General features: G+C 55.4%; 1 protein-coding gene across 5 annotated transcripts in view; it reads right to left on the bottom strand.

Annotated features, from left to right (window-relative positions):
* Positions 1-162: 162 nt before the first annotated feature.
* PPL (periplakin) overlaps positions 163-20,122 on the bottom strand; it is a 48,900-nt gene continuing 28,940 nt past the window's right edge. For 2 of the 5 annotated variants that reach the window (XM_045571314.1, XM_036409024.2), the window contains 20 exons: positions 19,349-19,503; positions 18,579-18,699; positions 17,923-18,048; positions 17,796-17,837; positions 16,620-16,781; positions 16,396-16,503; positions 15,144-15,239; positions 13,779-13,901; positions 13,487-13,633; positions 12,804-12,955; positions 11,625-11,722; positions 11,260-11,417; positions 10,279-10,457; positions 10,056-10,194; positions 9,171-9,364; positions 7,038-7,188; positions 6,187-6,270; positions 4,998-5,114; positions 4,419-4,511; positions 163-3,704 (listed from right to left, as the gene is read on the bottom strand). In XM_045571314.1, coding sequence (XP_045427270.1) covers positions 1,041-3,704; positions 4,419-4,511; positions 4,998-5,114; positions 6,187-6,270; positions 7,038-7,188; positions 9,171-9,364; positions 10,056-10,194; positions 10,279-10,457; positions 11,260-11,417; positions 11,625-11,722; positions 12,804-12,955; positions 13,487-13,633; positions 13,779-13,901; positions 15,144-15,239; positions 16,396-16,503; positions 16,620-16,781; positions 17,796-17,837; positions 17,923-18,048; positions 18,579-18,699; positions 19,349-19,503 — 5,109 coding nt within the window. In that variant the 3' untranslated portion in view covers positions 163-1,040. The remainder of the gene's footprint in view (positions 3,705-4,418; positions 4,512-4,997; positions 5,115-6,186; positions 6,271-7,037; positions 7,189-9,170; positions 9,365-10,055; positions 10,195-10,278; positions 10,458-11,259; positions 11,418-11,624; positions 11,723-12,803; positions 12,956-13,486; positions 13,634-13,778; positions 13,902-15,143; positions 15,240-16,395; positions 16,504-16,619; positions 16,782-17,795; positions 17,838-17,922; positions 18,049-18,578; positions 18,700-19,348; positions 19,504-20,122) is intronic. The other 3 variants (XM_045571315.1, XM_045571316.1, XM_045571317.1) reach the window with 3 other exon arrangements.

Below are 20,122 nucleotides of genomic sequence, written 5' to 3'. Positions count from 1 at the left end.
CTTTTTGCCATATCTGCTAATAATTTTTTCTCCCATAGGAACTGGTAAGTGATTGGGACTGATAAATGGATATCCGTATGGGATATCCTGGCTGAAAACCAAGAGGGAGTATCGGCAATAAACCACACATGCAAAAGAGGAAGAAACACACTTAGCATAAAATTAGAGTCAAGCCACCAGGTGTTTATTTTTTGCACTATAAGGTGGAGTTCCCTATTTTTTTCTGTTTTCTTATGTAATATAGAAGATACAGAGAACCTGAAATTAATTTGGTGAAAAATCAACTGTAGTATACCTAAGTACCAATTAGAGAGTAAGCAAGACTTGTAAGGCCCTGAAGCTAAGGCTAACAGCAACACAGTCCACAACAAAAACTTTAATTTCAGAACCAGAAAAGTCTCGATTGGTGTGTTCTCTTGGGACAGTCAGGCTGACAGAGGGCCCTTTGCTGTTTTCTTTGCGCCTTCTCTGGCACAGATCCTAGATCTGTCTCACAATTAGAAGTCTGACAGAAAGTTGGCTCTCAGCCAGACCCCTGGAGCGGTGTGGGTGTGAGTACAGGTCGGCAGCCCCAAGGAGCTCAGTCCTTTGATGAATGGAAGGGTGTGTAGAAGGGAGGCCTTTCTGCCCTAGACTTTCCCCATCTGGTGTGGGAAGGCCAGTGCTGCATGGAGTGGCTGATCTGCCTCAGTGGTCTTGTGCTTTCGCAGTGTTCAGATTGCTTCCAGGTTTCCCACAAGGAGTCTGTTGATGGGAGTGTGTAGGAAAAGAGAGAGAAAAGAAGGGCTTTGTGATTTTGAATCACTGGAGGACGAAGCAGGTCTCTCACCTGGGTTAAATGATGGTGCAGCCAAAGACCATTCTGCTTGTATATGAGCTATAGCTCTTGTACATGAGCTATACTTTAGCTTGGCTGAGAAGGCATGGGTGGCATGTTCACTCAGCACAGATTAGGAGCCTGCACAGGGCCAGGGAGAAGGTGGTATGGGGTAGGAGAGAGCCAGCGTCGGCTTCCAAGAGACTGAGGGGCAGGGCTCTGCTTACTTCTGCCCAGACACAAGGACGGCCAGCTCCTGGATGGACATATCCTTGTTGACATATCGGTCATACTGAGCAGGGGTCAGCCTCCCATTCTGTAGGGCCTCTTCAATGGAGAACTTCTTGCCAGACTTCCTGTCGTGGATCACAGAGGACTCCCCGTTGGGACCCTTGACTGATATTTCCTCCCAGTCGCACTCCTGACTTCTGAGTTTCACAAACATGTTCCAGTCGATGAGGCCAGCCCGATGGGCTTCCTCCGGGGACAGCTCCCGGCCTGTGTCAGGGTCAATGACCACAATGGAGCGCCGCAGATGGTTCTCTCTCTGCTCCCTCTTGACGGCCACAGAGCCCAGGCGCTTCTGCAGCTCATCGATCTCAAGATCTTTGTCTTTGGAGAGCCTTTTGAGGTCATCCAGCTCTCTCTCCAGGGACCATAGTCTGGAGTCGAGGTTTGTCCCAGAGTCCACTGTGGTCATGTTTCTCAGGTCCCGTGTTTCCGTCGCCGCCATTTCAATTTCTGTTTGGAGCCTCCGGGTCTCCAGCTCCAGGTTTTGCCGCTCTAGCTGTAGTTTGTGGTTTTCTTCCCTGAGAAAGTCCAGCTCCTTGGAGGACTTGGAGTTGTGGAACTCCAGTTCTGACAGCTTGGCTTCCAGACGGCCCACCTCGGCGTCCAGTTCCCTCTTGCTCCGAGTCTCCTCCTCCAGGCTACTCTTGAGCTTCTGAATTTCCTGTTCAGTGTCACCTTTCTCCACCTGCACGCTTTCGGAGAAGACTACCTTTTCCTTGACCTCCATCTTCTCCAGGTTGTTGAGCTTCTTCTTCAGGGTCTCCAGCTCACTCTCCAGGACCTGCCGCCGGTGCCTCTCCTCCTCCAGCTGGAGCTTGAGCAGAGAGTGCTCCCGGGCCTGCTGGGGGTCCTGCTGTAGCACTACTTTCTGCTTGTGGGTCACCTTCTCTTGGGCTCCCTCCTCCTCCTTTTCCAGGTCAGCCAGCTGTTGCTTCAGGCGCTGCACCTCCAGCTCGGCCTCCCTGCGCGCCTGCCGTTCACGCTCCAGCTCCTCCAGCTGTCGCTCCAGCTCGGCCCGCCTGCGCTGCAGCCGCCGTAGCTCCCCGCGGAGGTGGTCGATCTGCCGGAGCTCCACATCAATGCTCTGGGTGAAGGCGTCCACCTCAGCTCGCAAGCCTGGCTCCTCCTCGTACCTGACTACCTCCTGTTGGACCACCTTTTCCTTCACCTGGGAAAGCTCCTCCTCCTTCTGTTTGATTTTCTCCTCTTGGGAAGCCCTCTCCCTTTCCAGGTCCACCTGCTTTTTCTGTTCCTCTGCTAGTCTGGCCCTCAAAGACTCTACTTCCTCTTTGGTTTGGGGATCTTCCTGAAACTGAAGGATCTCCTGGACTACCTCCTTGGTCTGTACCTGGGGTTTAGTGTCTTTCAGAGCCTGGATCTCTTGCTTCAGCTGGTAGATCTCTAAATCACACCTTTCGATTAGTCTGGTCTTGTCCACGATCTCCTCCCGGAGCCTCTGGAGCTCTTTCTCCATCTCAGGGTCGGTCTTGTACTTAATGACTTCCTTCGTCACCTCTCTGACTTCCACCTGCGGGCCCCGCCTCCGCAGTGCCTCCAGCTCCTCTTGGTAGCTCTTCAGCTGTTCCTCGGCACCCCGGTACTTGCGCTCCTGCTCCACAAGCTCCAGGCGGAGGTTGGCCACCTCGCTCTCTGCCTTGGGGTCTGGCCGGACAATCTCCCGCACTTTCTCCTGCACCACCACCTTGGCATTTTCCTCTTCCAAGGCCCAAATCTTTCGGAGCAGCTCACTCTTCTCCCTCTGGTGGGCACGAGCCTTGGCAGCCTCGTCCTCATACTGGCGTTTCAGGTCGCTGGCCTCCCTCTCAACTGCCATGTCCTTTTCCACCTTGAGCACCTCCTTGACAGTGACCTTCCCCTCAGCCATGGCCCTCTCCTTCTCCAGTCTCTTTAGCTTGTCCTGCAGGAAGCTCAGCTCCTCCTCCTGCTTCTCCCTGCGCTTGCCCTCCTCCTGCTGGTCCTCCTGCAGCTGCCGGTACTCTGCCTCCAGCTGGGGGTCGTTCTGCAGTTTCACCACCTCCTTCTCAGTGACCTTCTCCCTCGCCCTGCCCTTCTCCTCAGCCAGGGCCGCGATGCGCTGCTGCAGGAGGACCGCCTCTGCTTCCCGGGTGCCCTTCTGCCGCCTTAGCTCCTCCAGCTCCTCCCTCAGCCTCAGGACCTCGTCAGCCTGGGCTCTGTCCGGCTCGATGCGCAGGACCTCCTTGACTATATACTCCTGCCCGCCGTTCCTGGTCTCCTGCTCCAGGGCGCGTAGCCGTAGCTGCAGCGCCTCCAGCTCCTCCTGAAGCAGCTGGTTCTTGTGCTGCTCCTCCGTCAGCGTCCGCTGCATCTGCTGGAAGCTCTCCTCAAGTGCAGGGTCCGGAACCTTCTTCAGCACCTCCTTCCTCACCACTGCTTCCTGGGGGTTCTGATTCTGCAGAATCTGGATTTCTTCCTGGGCACTCTTGACTTCCTTCTCCAGCTGCTGCCTCCGCTCAGTTTCCTCATCCAACTCCTTCTGGATCTTCCATGATTCCTCTGCTCTGGAGCCCGGCTGGCTCCCTTGCTGACTCTCATGGGTCACTCCTACCTCTGGCTGCTGGGAAGAAGACAGTGCATGGTTAAAGCTGGGCTCTCCCCGTAAACAGGTCAGGCTGGTGGTTCTGTGATCTCCAACTGCTGGGTTCACAGGAGTTTCTAGGGTTACTTTTAAAAACGGTAAAACAGCTGGTTTAGGTTTTCTTAAAATTCATCTGGTAAAATATTTTAAAACCATAGCATGTGAAAGGAAATCATTCTTCCACCTCTGGTCCTGTCCTATTGCTCTAAGGGTATCTGTCATCTTATGACAAGTATATTTTTGGTGTGTCAGATGTTTATTTTTCTGCACAAATGCTAAGTCCCCTGTTCTGCACCCTTGTTGCACTAAATAGAGGAAATTTCACACAGCACAGAGCTCTACTTCACTGTTTAATAACTACACGTGGACAAACCATAATTTAATTACACATTGCTGATGAGTATGGAGTTGCTTCTATTGTAGTTTCCTGTTATTTCAGTGCTATCATAAACATTCTGGACTTTAAACATGCTACTTCTACTAAGTACTCTGCAAATGTCTGTTGGAGGGAATATATAAATTACACTCATGTCAACAGAGGCGCTGGCTTGGGCCAGTATTTGCACTGGTGCTGCCCAGCGTGTTTGCAAGGGACACTCCCCCTAGTTTACAGGCTGTTTGAGGCTGAGGGAGTCTTGTTTCTCACCTGCTGGAACAGTTTTGAGTAGAATGTGTCACACTAAGATTCATTACCTGTCTCAGTAGATTCAGAGCAAACTCCAGGTTCTGCAGCCTCTGTCTATTGATGGCGTTAACTTCGGTGAACTTGGCAGTAAGAGTCGCTTCCTATAGGGGAGCATTCAGCAAATAGGAGTGAGGGGGAAAGAGCTAGGATGAGTTTTGAAAAGTTTGGCATTTGGGGTTAGAGGGTAGCTTCTTGCCCCTTCCTACTACAGTCATCTGGTGGAGAGAACACTGGGTTTAGAGTCAGAAGTCTATTCCCAGTGGCCTTGAGCAGATGTCCGTTTAAACGTTGATATTGTTGCATATAGAGGAAATAACATTGGCCTCTTGTATATGTATTAGGCAGGGGGAGCAGAGTGGGAACCTCCCTAATCCATGGCTCTGACCCAGATGCCTCCAGCAGACTGTCTTTCTAGGTATATTAATGTCGCTGCCCCAGAAAAAGTTCATTATCTTCCCTTACAAAACCTGTTTGTACCCAAGAAAGCTCTCAGCCCAGTTTCCATGTTATGCTGCCTCTCTGAGGCCTGCATGCCATACTCCCTGGAAGGCTGCACAACTCCGAGAACACCTACCCACAGAGCTCACCTCTTCCCTCACTTTGGCAGCAGGGGACTGGAGCCTGGCTCTCTTGCTCACGTGGCTGCTCCTTCCATTCTCCAAGTCAAGAAGGGACCTTAGTTTCTCTGCTTCTAATTCATAGTCCTGGGGGAGAGACATGGCAGAGGGCAGACTAGGTCAGTTGACTGCAAAAGTCTTCCACTCAGCTGCACTCTGTACTGACTGCTAGGAGTTTTTGAGAACCTTCAATACATCAACAATTCATAGCTATGTCTCTCAACAACATATGAGATAAGAAAAAGTATGCCCACAGTTCCCCCTCCCCAGAGGGCTCCCTTCAGGTCTTCCCTTCATGCTAGAATGATACTGTGCTTTCTCCATTTGTTGCCCCTCCTAATCCTCTGGGTTATCAGTTGGACAACTTTATAATCCATCAAGTGGATGGATGACAATTTACCTGGTCATTCCTCTACTATTGGACACTTAGGTTATTTGTAGTTTGTCTATTTTGCTATTATAACTAGAGGCCTGGTGCATGAAAATTCATGCACTGGAGGGGGTGTCCCTTAGCCCGGCTTGCCCCCTTCTCACAGTCCGGGAGCCATCAGGGGCAGGAGGTGACCCAGTGATCAGGGGAAGGCAACACCCCCATCACACCTCTGTTGCTGCCACTGCCAGCAGCGCAAGCCTTGGCTGGCACTGGATACCTGAGCTTCAGATAGCCCTGGGCGACTGGGCAGCCACCATCTGAGGCTTACCCTGGGCAGCTGGGGTTTGATGGGACTGGGAGGCAGGCATGGGGAGTGATTGGACCCGCCTGGGGTGAGTCCGGCCACTCCATGTGCCCGCCGCCCTGGCGGGGCTGAGGGAACGAGGCATCACCATCTTGTGGCTGTGGGTGCTGCCATCTTTGAGAGCATGGCATTCACTTAGCATATTCCCTCCTTATTCAATAGGATGCTGTTACAATGATTTTATTTATCCTATATTGTTGTTCTGTATTTTTTCAATTAGGATAAATTCCCCCCAGTTTATTGCTTCATATAGTAGAAAACCCTTTTCTGGTATTTGTTGCCTAGTACCATATGATTTTCCCAAAGGGCTGTGCCAGTTTGCACGGCTGCCAGCAGAGCCTGAGGATGACCCTGCCAGGCCCAGTGCTTCTCTTCCCAGAGATCCGGATATTTTACACTCAGGGCGGGACTTCGCTTCTCACCTTGACAGCTTGTTGGTACTGCTGGGAATGAGCACAGACTTTCTGAACTTCCTGTTCTCTTCTTGCTATTTCATCCAGCAGGTTCTGTAAAACAACAGAGACTTTCAAAACAAAACAAAAAAAGAACAACCTTGATAAGTTAGCTAGATTCCTTAAATCTGAAATTCTTCTTCTATTGTACAGAGTGAATGGCTTCCTTGTATGCATGTGTTGGTTACAAAGGCAATTTTAAGGACCGGTGAAGAAGGGCCAAGATTATCTTTGCCAGGAAAAGAATGTTTACTGCGTGCTTCAAAATGTCAGGCACTGTTCTAATATGTAACTTAGATGACCTCATTTAATCTTCCAACAACCCTGTGAGGTAAGTACCATCATTATCCAGTTTATAAGTGAGGAAACAGAGGCACAGTGAGGCTCAGTGGCTTGCCTGAGGGGCACAGCTAATAGTGAACTGACATTTGACTTTAGGCTGTTGGGTTCCCATGTTCCTCCTCCCTCACCCTATTGTCACTGCTGCCTTCTGAGGATCCAGGACTCTGAACTTTGAAAATGGGATTTTTCCCCATGCGGGGGTCTCATATTTTCATAGCTATTCACTCATTCAGCCAGCCTGCACTGAGTGTCCATTCTGGGCCAGGACCCATGCTGAGTACTGAGGAGGGAAAAGTGAGCAAGACTGTCCTTGTTCTCAGAGTTAAGTGCTGGGAGCCAGGTAGGGCCAAGGTCCTGTGAGATCCCAGCTGTGCCAGGCCAAAGGGCAGCCACTCCTGGCTCTCCTCCACAATGGGGAATGACTGACCTCTGACCCCTTCTTGTGACTATGCCTGTGAATGCAGAAGCAGTTGTCTTACTTTCTGATTCTTCAGCTTGGTTTCCATCTGGCTGAGGCTGTCTGTCTCCTGCGGCTCATAGCTTGGGGTGTTGGACAAGAACTGGAGCAAGCGGTCGCAGCCTCTGCGGTAGTCCTCATAGGCAGCCTTGGCACTCCGCAGGCTCTGGGCCCTACAGGAGCAAAGCTGATCAGGCCTCTGGCACAGCGAGAAGATGTCTCACTAAAACCTTCCCCTGTCCCTGCCCAGCTGGAGTAGCTCAGTGGTTGAGCTCAGTGTGGCCCATACACCAAGAGGTTATAGTTTGATTCCTGGTCAGGGCATATGCCCGGGTTGTGGGCTCAACCCCTGGTGAAGGGCATATAGGAGGTAGCTGATCAATGTTTCTCATTGATATTTCTTTTTTTCTTTTTCTTTTTTTTAATATATTTTATTGATTTTTTACAGAGAGGAGGAGAGAGCGATAGAGAGCTAGAAATGTCGATGAGAGAGAAACATCGACCAGCTGCCTCTTGCACACCCCCTACCGGGGATGTGCCCGCAACCACAGTACATGCCCTTGACCGGAATCGAACCTGGGACCTTTCAGTCCGCAGACCGACGCTCTACCATTGAGCCAAACCGGTTTCGGCTCTCATTGATATTTCTATCTACCTTTCCCTTCCTCTTTCTCTAAAAATAAATTAAAAATTAAAAACAAAAAGCTTCCCCTGTCCCTTTTAAAGGAGTCCATCTGTGTTCTTTGTGTGTGCTTTCATTTTTTAAAATGTGTGTGTGTAGGGGGGTAGCGGATGAATGTAATTTAGCTGGAAATAACATGCACATTCACTAGAAAGGGAATAGTTAAGCAATTATGGAATGTTAAATTGGAGCACTCCCTGGCCTCTGTGAGGAACAGGTAGGTAGGGCCACATGTACTGACATGCAGAGATACTGTGTACCTCAGGACCTAAAGAACCCACAGGGCAGGGAGGAATCACAAGGGAGGTTAGGAAATCTGAACTCACCAAAAATAATAACATACCAAAAACTGCTGCTGAGAGGGAAAGGGATTAAATGTTTGTATTAGAAAAGAATGCTCTCAAATCAACAATCTAAGCTTCCACCTTAAGAAAAAGAGCAAATTAAATTAAGCTGCAATAAGGAAATAATAAAAAGCAGGTATCAATGCAATTGGAAACAAGAAAACAGGAAAAATCATTGAAATCATAGCTAGTTCTTTAAAATGGTCAATAAATTGATAAAAGAGAATGTATTGTATATATATGATACAATGAAAGATTTAATATTAGGAATGAGAGGGGATATAGCCTCAGAACCTACAGGTAATGATTAGAGATTATTTTATGCCAATAAATTCAACAACTTGATGAGAAGAATAAATTCATTGAAAGACACAGTGAGATGAGCCTTGGCCAGTGTGGCTCAGTTGGTTGAACATCGTCCTGTGCACTGAAAGGTCTCCAGTTTGCTTCCCAGTCAGGGCACATACACAGGTTTCAGGTTCAATCTCCATTCAGGGTGCCTGCAGGAGGCAGCTGATTGATGTTAGTCTCTCACATCCATGTTTCTCTCTCCCTCTCCCCCTCTCCTTACTAAATAGTATATATTTAAAGATGTTGAATTTGTAATTAAAATCCTTCTCACAAAAAATAAGTTGCAGGCCCAGAGAACCTCACTGGAGAATTCTTCCAAGCATTTAAGGAAGTGATAATCGGTTCTATTCAAACTCTTGCAGAAAACAGAAGAAGAGAAGGGAATGCTTAACTGACTCATGAGGCTTATAAAATATATGACAGGAAAAACAGCAAGCTACAGTGTACATGATATATTGTCATTCATGTGTTTTCCGCTTACCCCAGCTTGTACAGAACACCTTTTTGGAAGTGTTCGTAAGAAACTGGTAGCAAAAACAAACAAAAAAACTGGTAGCAGTGTTTACCTTGGGAAAATGGAGCTGGTCATTAGCCAGTTCACTGCCTCCAAAACGGAGACCATCCTTACATCTATAGGCGCTTATGGTGTACACTTATAATTACTTTGAGTGTTTTACTTTGTATACATTACTTTTTCAAGAAGAAATTGTTTAGAAAACAGCCTTTGGTGGTCTTGTTGAGCATTTTGGCCTCGAGGCAGATTGACCAGGCCCCTCACCTGAGCTCCGCCTGCTGGCGGAGGTTGTCGAAGCGCTGGCCCAGCTTGTGCACCTCGGCCTCCTGGCGCTCCAGGTCAGGGCAGTGCTCCTGGAAGCGGCTGGCCAGGGAGCTGGAGCACTGCTTGGCGGCCTGCAGGTTCTGCTCCACCTCACTGAGGAGGGACTTCTGGGCCTGCAGCTCGGAAGCCATGGCCTGTGGGGTGGAGAGGCAGCCAATGGGCTGTGGTCGGCTTGCAGGGGCCAAGGTAGCACTGCCCAGGTGCTTGGGGACACTGCTTTGTGGGGGGGTGGTGGTGGTGTTGGGGGAAGGGGTTAGTGCCTGGGTGTGGGAAGCAACTGGGGCCTTGCCTCTGAGTTTCTCCTCACATCTGGTGGCCATTTCTACAAAGTTCCATTTTGTTAAAATAAAACCTAGGAAAACAAAATCCTGTGGCTGGCAGCATGTGCCCAGTGATGCTGCACCCAGGACTAAGATGGCCTGCTGCTCTCCAGCCTCCAGGCCCATTTCCTCAGCTCTGAGGTGAGGGTCTTAGCACACAGCCAGGATTTTGTGAATTGATGTGTAAATAAGGGCCTCCCTCAGGCTCACAGACTTGGATATCCATAGCGGTCAGGCAGGTAAATGCTGGGGGTTCGGTGGCAGCTGCTGCGTAGATACTGGAAATTTTGGGGGAAGGGGAACATGCACATCTCTGATTTAAAAATTCTGGTACCCAATTTCCACGAGCCCCTGAGCAGCTGGGATTTGTGCCATGTGCCTCCATTTACAACTTCCAGTTGGGCACTGTGGCATCCAAATCTGCAGAGACTTCCTGCCCTGGGCATCAGAGCCTCGGATCTCTCATCTGTTCAAAACTGATGGATGCCAGGGTCCCCACACTCACCGCCAGCTCCTGCCTCTTGCTGTCCAGGGCACGGCCACTCTCAGGCACCGTGTCGTCCTGGGTCAGCTGGTTCTCATATGTGGCCAGCACCTCCCAGCCCTCCTGCAGGCTCTTCTCCAGGCGGTTGGCAACAGCAACCCTGAGGACACAGGTCAGGAGTGAGGGGGTGCCGGCCTGGCCCCCTGGCCCCAGCTGACCTCCCTGCTGCCCGCCTGACACCCACTTCTCCTGGGCCAAGTCCAGCAGCTGCACCAGGCGCTCGTATCTGTGGTTGGTGTCCTCCACCCGGGTCCTCAGCAGGGGTGCGCTGCCACTGCCCGGGAGGGCCTGCACGAAGGCCTCGCACTCGGCTATGCTGTGAGCCTTCTCAGGCTCGATCTGCAGCAGCTCGTTGGTGATGTTCTGTGGAGACCAGAGGCCCTCCTGTTGGCCACCGTTGGGCATCCTCCTCCCCCAGAGGCCTGCCGGCCTCGGGGAGCAGGGGAAGCTCCTCGGGGGGCAGCTCTGATGGAAATGCGAGGCCTGGGCCCTGCCTGGGAGCCTGAGCCTGCATGTGTAGAGCACCCTGGGCATTCTGCTCCAAGCAGGGGACTCACAAGGGAGTGAAACGAGCAGGCAGTTACCCAGCACTCGCTGTTCCAAGTACTACACACACATGGTGGTACATGTGTAGTAATACACACTATTCATCGCTGGGGGCAACCCATGAGGGAGGCACATTTTCTCTCCCTGTTCACAGCTGGGGATCCAAGCAGCTTAGGAAGGAACGTGGTGGGGCCTGGCCTTGGCTCCCACCCTCTACCCGGCATCCTCTCAGCCTTGACTCGGCCTCTGTCAGCTGTGACGTGAGGCCCCTTCTCCAAGCCCAGTTCCTCCTCTGTAAACCAGGCACGGTCAGCCCTGCCACAGAGGGCGCCTGAGGACCAGGGAGACTGTCTGTGAAAGAGGGGCATAGGTGCTGTTCCCACCCGACCACCTGGCGCCGAGCCGCTCAAGCATCACACACACAGAGACGGGCCTCCCCGACGTGTTTGAAGCAGGGCACCAGGGCTCATGCACCTCCTGATCCTGGCCTGGCACAGTCCCCGCCCCCCCGCCCCCCGCCCCTGACTCAGGAAGTCTTGTGACACATGGCAGGTCCCTGCGGAGCACCTAGACCCCTGTGGAGATGAGAGCCTGAGCAGGGGCCCCAACCTGGTGGTACCTTGAGGTCTTTGGCCCGCTGGGCACTGTCCTGCACAGCCCGGCCTTGTTCCAGCGGTGGCCGCAGGATCCCTGTGATGGCCTTCTCCTGCCGGTCTAAGTCACTGGCCACCTTGTCCAAGCCTGCCAGCAGCTGCCGCCCCTGCAGGTCAGAGGCGTCTGCCGGAGGGAAGTCAGAGTTGGGTGTCAGTTGGGGGCATCAGTCCCAGGGAAGGGGCCTAGGAGGCCAGTTGGGGCCTTCAGGGCTGCCTCAGCCTCCCCTGTCCCTGCCATGCCTGACCCATGCTGCCCCTTTGGCAGCAGAGACTGTGTACCCATTGCCTCCTCCCCGTCCCCCACAGACTGGGCAGTGGCCCTGGCACCCACCTCCAGGGTTCTCCGCCTTGAGCACCTCGTGCCGCTGCTGGAGTGCGTTCCTGGTCCCGACTGCCTTCAGCCGCACGCTCCGGTACTGGCTGCCCAGGCTGTGAGAGCAAAAATGGACTGGACCCAGGGCAGCCCACTGCCCCAGCACCCACAGGCGCCGAGACCCTGGACTCTGGCTGGGCCAACAGCCCAGAGGAGTCAGGCGGCCATCAAAATGCTTTGAAAAGTTAAATCACAACACATAAAAAGGTTTGCTGAAACGCTGGCCTGTCTTTGCCCTTTCCTTCCTTTGCCCCTTTCTTTCTCTTTCGTAGCAAGTCTATTTCCTAAAATCATCATTTGTTCCTTTGCCTTCCCTTCTAAGATGCTACCCCTGAGGGAGCAGTACACAGGTGCTCAATAAATACTTGCTGAGCCCTAACCGGTTTGACTCAGTGGACAGAGGGTCGGCCTGCAGACTGAGGGTCCCAGGTTCGATTCCGGTCAAGGGCATGTACCTTGGTTGTGGGCATATCCCCAGTAGAGGGTGTGCAAGAGGCAGCTGATCAATGATTCTCTCACCGATGTTTCTAATTCTTTATCCCTCTCCCTCCCTCTCTGTATAAAATTAATAAAATATATTTTAAAAAAAAATACTTGCTGAATGAATGATTGAAGCATTCCTAGAGTCACTCACTCAACAAAGTGCTTGCGTCTTCACTTTGCACCAGGTACTGAACAAGGCCCTGGACACAGTAAACCTCAGGAAGCCCCTGCCAGGAGACGGACCCTCACACGAAGCACCCTGACCAAGAGCAGGGCGTGCGCGGGAGGGAGGAGGGGCACGAGCGCTGGGAGGCAGCAGCCCTGCGGGAGCCGGGTGTTAGGCACGTGGGCAGTCAGGGACGGCTTCACAGAAAAGGTGACCCTGGAGCTGAGTCAAGCCCAGAGGCTTGAGCTGACCAGGCAGTGAGGTAAAGGGAACAGCATGTGCAAAGGCCCAGAGGCACTCCCAGAGAAAGTGCTCTCGGAGCTGTGCCCACCGCTGGACATTCACACACAGCAAGTCAGCCTGGCCAGCAGGACCCGCCCCCGTCCCACTGAGCCTCCCCGTGGGTACAGGTGTGGGGTGTTTCCCAGGGCAATGAAGGGGCCCACGGGGTGGGGCCAGTCCATGCTGGCTATCTCCTTAGCCTGTACCTGTCTGCCAGAGCCAGGGCCTCGGGGTCGGTGGGGGGGATCATGAAGCAGACGGCGGGGGCGGTCAGCGTGTTCCCCGTGCTGTCGGTGAGGTCCCAGCTGTCTCCGCTGTTCCTCTGCAGGGTGTAGCTGTAGCCCCTTGAGATCAGGCCCTGGCGTGGGCAGGCCGAACAGTGAGGAGGCACAGAGAGCCCTGCCTTGGCTGGCAGCCTGGGAGCCCAGAGGCCACCTCGGTCCAGCCCACCAACTCTGGCACCTGGGGAGTCAGCCCGTCTGTCTCTCAGATCTTTCCCAAGACATTGTGCCCTAGTTGGGAAGGACTAGAACTGCCCCCATTCCCAGTCCATGTGGCCTCTCCCTTCTCCATTCCCAGTTCTTTACTACCAGGGTGACATGTGACTCAGGCCCGCCAATGAGAGAACGGCATTATCCCCTGACACACACCACCCGCGACTGGTTGAGGCTGACGTGAGTCAAACTGGGCCAATGAGAACCCTCCCTGGCACTCCTGCTGGAATGACTGGGGTTGCGCGCAGGCCTGGCAGAGAATGACCCCAGTGACAGGCACAGGTTCCTGAAAATGTTTGAGGCTCTCATTCAGCAAGGTCACTCCTAAGACCTCGCAGGGATGTGAAAGGCATATTTGGGCCCCGCCTGCCCGGGGCAGCTGGGCAGCAGCGCACCTGGTCACCCTCGAAGTCACAGAGCGCCTCCACGGGGATGGGCTTGAGCGGCGTCTCCCGGCGGTACTTGAGGGGCACCACCTGCTGCCCTCGCTTCTGCAGGCCCTGCACCACCTGCTCGTACTTGTCCAGAGCCTTCTCCTGGTCCTGAGTGCGGGGAAGGCCACGGTGAGATCAGGCAGCCTCCCCCCGGGGGGCCGGGCCAGGCCGCAGGAGAAGGGCTGTGGGGGGCCGGCTCGGGGCTGAGGGCGGGGAGGGGACACCCCGAGACACTCCTGGGACCATCACTCACATCCAGCTCCCGCAGCAGCAGCTCAATCTGGTATCGGTCCTTGAAGTCAGGGCTGTATTTTTGGTTCAGGTCTGAATCCACCTTGCGTAGCAGCTCCTGAGCGTCCTTCACGTCCTTGTGGAACTAGAAGACCAGGTGGCCCCATTACGAACAGGAAGCCACTAGGACGCCTGGCTAATCCTGGCTGTAGCTGCGAGTCCCATCCCAGTCAGGGCTGGGCCTCCCACTCACCCGGAGTCCACAGGCTCTGCTGTTTGTGGACACCCGCCCGCCCAGGCCTGGCTCCCGAGAAGGCCTCACGGGAAGAAGCCAGGTCCCTCTGGTCCCCGTGACCACCTCTGCGACCCGTTAGCTTTCAAGTGCACACCGATGACCTCTGGTGCTCAAACATTTCACTCCTCTTGTGCCAGGGTCACCCTGGTAATGCTAGGCTTTCGTTTTGGATGCATGGAAGTCATCCATGGAAGTCACCCCAGTTTGTTCTAGAAAATTCTCCTGTCCATTCTTTAGCTCATCAACTCTGGAATCACTCATTGTCAGCTGTCGCTGTCCCTGTCCCCGGGGCTGCAGCCACGCATGGCACTTTGGGATGCGGTGACTCTCACAGCCCAGCAGGGCTCAGACACCGAACCAGGAGTTACAGGAAGTGTCATCTGGGTTCCAGCGTCCCCAGACCGCACAATCAGTAGCCACCCGCCGCTCTTCCTGAAAAACACACTCCTGTGAAACAACCGGTCTCCGTCAACGGCTGAACGGGTAAACACGGCGTGGTCTGTCCACGCAGGGGAATATTATATGGCCGTAACAAGGAATGACCATCTGGTTCATGCTACAACGTGGATGACCCTTGAAAACACGCTCAGTGAAAGAAGCCACCGAGGCCACGGAGCCTGACTCCACTTATACGCAGTATCTAGAACAGGAACCGGAAGACACACAGAGCAGAGGTTACCCAGGGCCTGGGCAGGGAGGAATGGGGAGTGACTGTTAGCGGGCTCAGAGCTCCCATTTGGGGTGATGAAAAGTTGCGGAAAGACAGGGGTGATGGTTGTACCCCATCGTGAATGTAATGAAGGCCACTGAATTGTATGCTTAAAAAAATGGCTAAAATAGCAAATTTCCTATTACATGTTTTTTACCAAAATGAAAACTCACACATTCATTCCTGGCCCCACATTAACCTGGTGAATTCACCCGCCAGCCCTGGCCGCCAGGGAAGACTGACAAGAGCCGGGCAAGCAGAAGGCACACCCTTGCCAGCGTGGGCAGTGGGAGGCCCGGGGAGGCCGCCCTGCCAGGCTCCCCAGGAAGCAGCATGGAGGCCAGCTGTGGGCCCACAGGCCCTGGCGCCGGCCGGCCGGGTACCTGGTGGTAGTCCTCCATGTACTTCAGGTGGCTCTCCTCACAGATGAGCAGGTTCAGATACTCCTTCCAGTCTGCATGCACGGCCTCCATGTGAGCCTGCCGGAGAGGGGGGTCACGCCGGGTATGGGCCTGGGGCACTGGGAGAGGCGTGTGGGATTCCGGACCAGAGTGGCGGGGAGAGGGCACCGGCACCTGCACACGTGTGGCTCCCACGAGGCGGGCAGCTCCTCCCCATGGCGGGAAGAGGAGAGGGGGGCGTGTCACGGAGCCGAGCAGGGCTCATGCACAGGTGCCTGGGCTGCACGAGGCATGAGGCCCAGGAGGGGCTGTGTCTGCCCAAAGTGGTGCTTTTAAAAAAATTGTCCTGAAGGTGACTGGTAACTCCCCAACCCCAAACGTAGAATGTGACTTTAGCCCTGGCTGGTTTGGCTCAGTGGATAGAGCGTCAGCCTGCGGACTGAAGGGTCCCAGGTTCGACGCCAGCCAGGAGCACATGCCCAGGTTGTGGACTCCATCCCCAGGTGGGGGCGTGCAGGAAGCAGCCAATCAATGATCCTCTCATCGCTGATGTTTCTCTCTCTCTCTCCCTCTCCCTTCCTCTCAGAAATCAATAAAATATATTTTAAAAAAAAAGAAAAAAAGAATGTGACTTCATTTGGAACCTGGGTGTTTGCAGATGCCATTGGGAAAAGAATCGCAGGATAAAACCCCCTGGGTTTGGGACGGGCCCTACATGGAATGACTGTGCTGCTGTAAGAAGAGGGGCACAGGGAGCGGCCCTGTGAACAGCAGTGCAGAGAGAAGTGGTGCCGCCCCAAGCTGAGGAAGGCCAAGGCCTGCAGCAGCCAGAAGCAGGGAGAGGGGCAGGGAGAACCCTCCCCCAGAGGGAGAAGGCCGGCCAACACCTTGTTGTTACCCTTCTGTCCCCAGAATTATGAGAGAATAAATCCTGTGGTTTAGAGCCACCCAGTGTGCGGTCCTTGTTAGGGCAGCCCCAGGACACTGACACAGGTGCCACATGGGCCTCAGAAGTCCAGGGGCCGAGAGCAGGGTGTGACAAAGGGTCAAGATAATGAGAGGAGGCAGGGTCAGAGCAAGGTGAGCGGGCAGAATAATGAGACAGGCAGACAGACAGGCAGACGGACACCGCCCTCCCCCCCCAACGTGAAGGCTGCCCAAGCCCAGGAGGCGCACAGCAGAGGTCGCCCTGAGGCCACCCTGGAGGAGGCACCCCCTCCTGGCGCGCACACACCTCAATGGAGTTCCTCCCGGGGTGCTCGGCAGCCAGCAGCTGGTCTCCCTCACTGTGCAGCTTATTGATTCTCTCCTCTTTGGCCTCCAGGTTCCGGTTGATGAAATTCTGCATTGGGGGAGGAGGGGCAGTGGAGGGGCTCAGTGCACAGCCTGGCAGCCTTGTGGTCCCTCCTGGCCCCCATCTCCCCCCTCTCCCCCCCCCCCCCAGGCCCCAGCGCCCACCTCGTACTGGCGCCTGCGGCTGGGGTAGTCCAGGTTGCGGTCGCTCCAGTCGTACTGCATGCGGCCCTTGGCCTGCTGGTCCAGCCAGTACAGCTCGTTGGTGCAGCGCTGCATGTAGTCCTGCAGCGAGCTCAGGTGCTGCTGCCGCGCCTGCGACGCTGCCTGCGGGGCGGGGCGGGGATGGGGCTGAGACTTCCCTCTGCACCTGCCGCGGCTGGCCCGGCCAAACCCCGCGGGTAAGTTACTGATCCTCTGAAACCACTCATTCTTTCAGCAAACGTTTACGGAGCACCTGCTAAGTGCTGGGCATTGCTGCGGGCCCTGGGATACAGTGGTGGACAAAGCAGACAGCACCCTTGTGGTACTGACATTTGGTGGAGTCCCAGTGACGCAGCTGCACAATGGGGATGACGGCACTGACCCCCCCGCAGGGCCCAGAGTCCGGCACATGGTTGGTGCTCAATAAAAATGAGCAGCCACAGCTTCCACTTTATCTCTGTCAGGTCACCGTTTCGATGGCTAGGACAGTAGACACTGCTAGGGCTTTACATCTGAGAGAGGGCTGGACAGGCAGGGAGGACGGGGGGAGGAGGGACAGCCACATTTTGCTCTGCAAATTAGAACGGCATACATGCTAAGATCTTCTCCAGCATTAACCAAAGCCATCTGCAAAGCAAGCCCATGAGACAGGGACTCGCAGTAACGCCACTTTACAGGTGAGGAAGCTGAGGCTCCCAGGCTAAGGAACTCACTCAGGGTGGAGGCAGTCTGGCCCCAGAGCCTGCTGAGGGCTGTGCTCCACCCCCACTCACTCCCACAGCGGGGTGCTTGAACCATCCGCAGCCAGAAAGCATTGAGGCGCACTTGTGCGTTTCGAAAAGAATTGATTCTTTAAAGGTTTTAAAAATAGAAAACGTTTGCTTACAAAGCATGTAGCATCGTATGTGGCATACAGAAGGTGCTTAATAAAGAAGCAAGAGGCAAGCTGTAAGACAGGCTGTATCCCAATAAATAAATGGGATCTGCTGGGGTCTTCCATGAGCTCAGGGCAAACTGGGGCACCTCTCAGGCAGGGGCCCTGGGCACCATCTCTTCCCGCTCCACCTCCCTCCATCCTGTTTGAACTGCACATGTTCCTGTCCCAGCCCCCTCCCCCCTCCCTCACCCCGTTCTCACCAGCAGCTTCTGGTACTTGGCCTGGAGTTCGCTGTTCTGCTCCTGCGGACAGAGCCGGGCACAGGGGTTAGGGCGGGCGCAGGTGTGAGCCCTCCGTGCCCGGGGCCCGCCTGCCACGGGCGCTCACCTTGCCGCCGTCCTTGGCCAGGTGGGGCCCGATGGCCTTGACCTCGTTGTGGAAGATGTTGTGCTGCTCCACCTGGTAGTCCACCAGCGGCAGGTCTGTCCCGAAGCCCTGGCTGTTCAGCTTGTCCTGGAGGGGAGGACAGAGACAGCGCACAATGCAGGGGGGAGCCGGGGGCCTCCTCCTCACAGGACCAGCCGGGCACAGAGCCACATGGCCTGTGAGGGACCAGGAGAGGCTGTCACCGTTATCTGTACGTCATCTCACTGACTCTCAGGGCACCCACAGAGGCTGGCACGGTCACCCTGCCCGTTTCACAGACGGCCGAGCCCAGCGCCACGCCACTGAGCGAGGGCACGGGCTCCCCGGGGCACGCCCTCCGCCGTGGAGATGGGCTGGCCGGGGCCTGGGAAGAGCAGTGGCTGGCCACAAACCGGCCAGCCTGCCAGGACCCCAACGAGCCAGGCTGGAGGGCGATCCCAGGAGGGTCTTATTCTTCATCGCCTCTGCTGTGTGACCCTGGGCTAGGCACTGCGCCTCTCTGAGCCCCGCTCTCCTCAGGGACACAAACATCCCTTCCCGCGTGACTGTGGTGACAGGAAGCGGCGGGGTTCTCCCCCCTCACACGCCCCGGACGCCCAGCTGCAGCCTGGCCGTACCAGCTTTTCCTCCACCAGCGCCGCCCAGTTGACCTGTGGGTCCACCTCCTTCACCGCCAGGTTGTAGATCTGCTTGTGCTTCCCACGGAGGTTGGTCACGCGCTCCTTCAGCTGGCGGATGCTGAGTGCGAGAGCGGCCGCCCGGGTTAGCGGGCAGGGCACTGCCTTAACCCCCCCGGCCCCGACTTTCTGCCCAGCGTCCAGGGAGGGCGGGGTAACAGGGCCTGGGGCTCCAGATAAACACCGGTGCCCTCCTCCTATCTACTTTCCTACTTCCCTCCTTCTTCCATGGACACTTCCCCAGGGCCCAGTGTGTGCCCCAGGCCATAGATGGTTCTGGAAGAAACAGGCTGGGGCCCACCATCTAGCAAGGGCCACGGTGGGCGTGGGTCATGGCAGGGACGAGCACTGGGGGCTTCGAGGCACCGGGAGATCCTGCTGTTGTTTTAGGTGCCGATTTACCCACACGGAGCTAAAGCAGTAAAACCCCAAGCAGGGGGCCGGGTGGGCATCCGGGTGGGGAAGTGTGCTTAAAAGCCGGGAGGCCAGACCACACGGTCAGGAAGTTGGGGTCCCACTATGATCAGAGTGGGGAACACCAGTGCTCCGAGTTGTCTCCCTGACTGCAAGTGGGTTGTCATGAGAATAACAGAGAGCCCCCAAGAAGCCTGCGAGCCCCCAAGAAGCCTGGACGCGGCTCCTGAGTGCGGGTGGCTGCGGCCCCCTGCCGGGCCCCGCAGCTCCCCCGGGACAGAGGCAGAGGGACCTACTCCTCGGCGATCATGTCCCCCTGGGGGTGCTTCATGTGCTTGGCGATGGCCGCGTCCGCCTCCAGCATGTACAGCAGCTTCTCCGAGTCCGACACCTTCTGCAGCGCCGCGTCCCGGTGTTCGGGCTGCTGGCCCTCCTGCAGCCGGGCCAGGTCCTGTGCGGGCACCGGAGGAGGCGCATCAGACAGGGGCTCCGGGGGTCTGCAGGGACGGGAGGGACTCCCCAGCCTGCCTGTCCTCGCCTCCAGCCCCTCAGCAAACAGAGCCCCAATGCCTGCTCGTGTGGGGCTCTGAGAGGCAGCCCCGCCTGGTGGGGAGACCACCAGGGAGGCCCGGCAACAGCGAAACCTCACCGAGGTGACGGCAAGCCCGCCAGGCCAGTGTTTGCCGGGGAAGCACGGGATGAGGGGAGATTGCGTTAGCTCCAGTGGCCGGTGGGGCCCCTCGGAGGTGGTGACACGGGTGAGAATGAAGGCTGGAAGGGAAGAGGGCTCAAGGCAGAGGGAACCGCCTGTGCAAAGGCCCTGTGGCAGGAAGAGGCAAGCTGTGAGAAGCCGCCGTGGCTGAAGCTGAGAGGAGGTGGGCAGGACAGGCCGGAGCCCATACAGGCGTCCTCAAACTTTTTAAAGTGGGGGCCAGATCACGGTCCCTCAGAGAGCTGGAGGGCCGGACTATATGAACTACTAATTCCTACTGTAACACCTCGGCTGCGCTCACTGCCCAAAAAACCTGGCGGGCCGGATCAGACTCCTCTGCGGGCCGCATGTGGCCCGC

This window comes from Pipistrellus kuhlii, unplaced genomic scaffold, assembly GCF_014108245.1.
Source record: "Pipistrellus kuhlii isolate mPipKuh1 unplaced genomic scaffold, mPipKuh1.p scaffold_m20_p_4, whole genome shotgun sequence".
Taxonomy (NCBI): Eukaryota; Metazoa; Chordata; class Mammalia; order Chiroptera; family Vespertilionidae; genus Pipistrellus; species Pipistrellus kuhlii.
The sequence above is the reverse complement of the archived record's forward strand: the minus strand, read 5'-3'. Positions and strand labels throughout refer to the sequence as shown.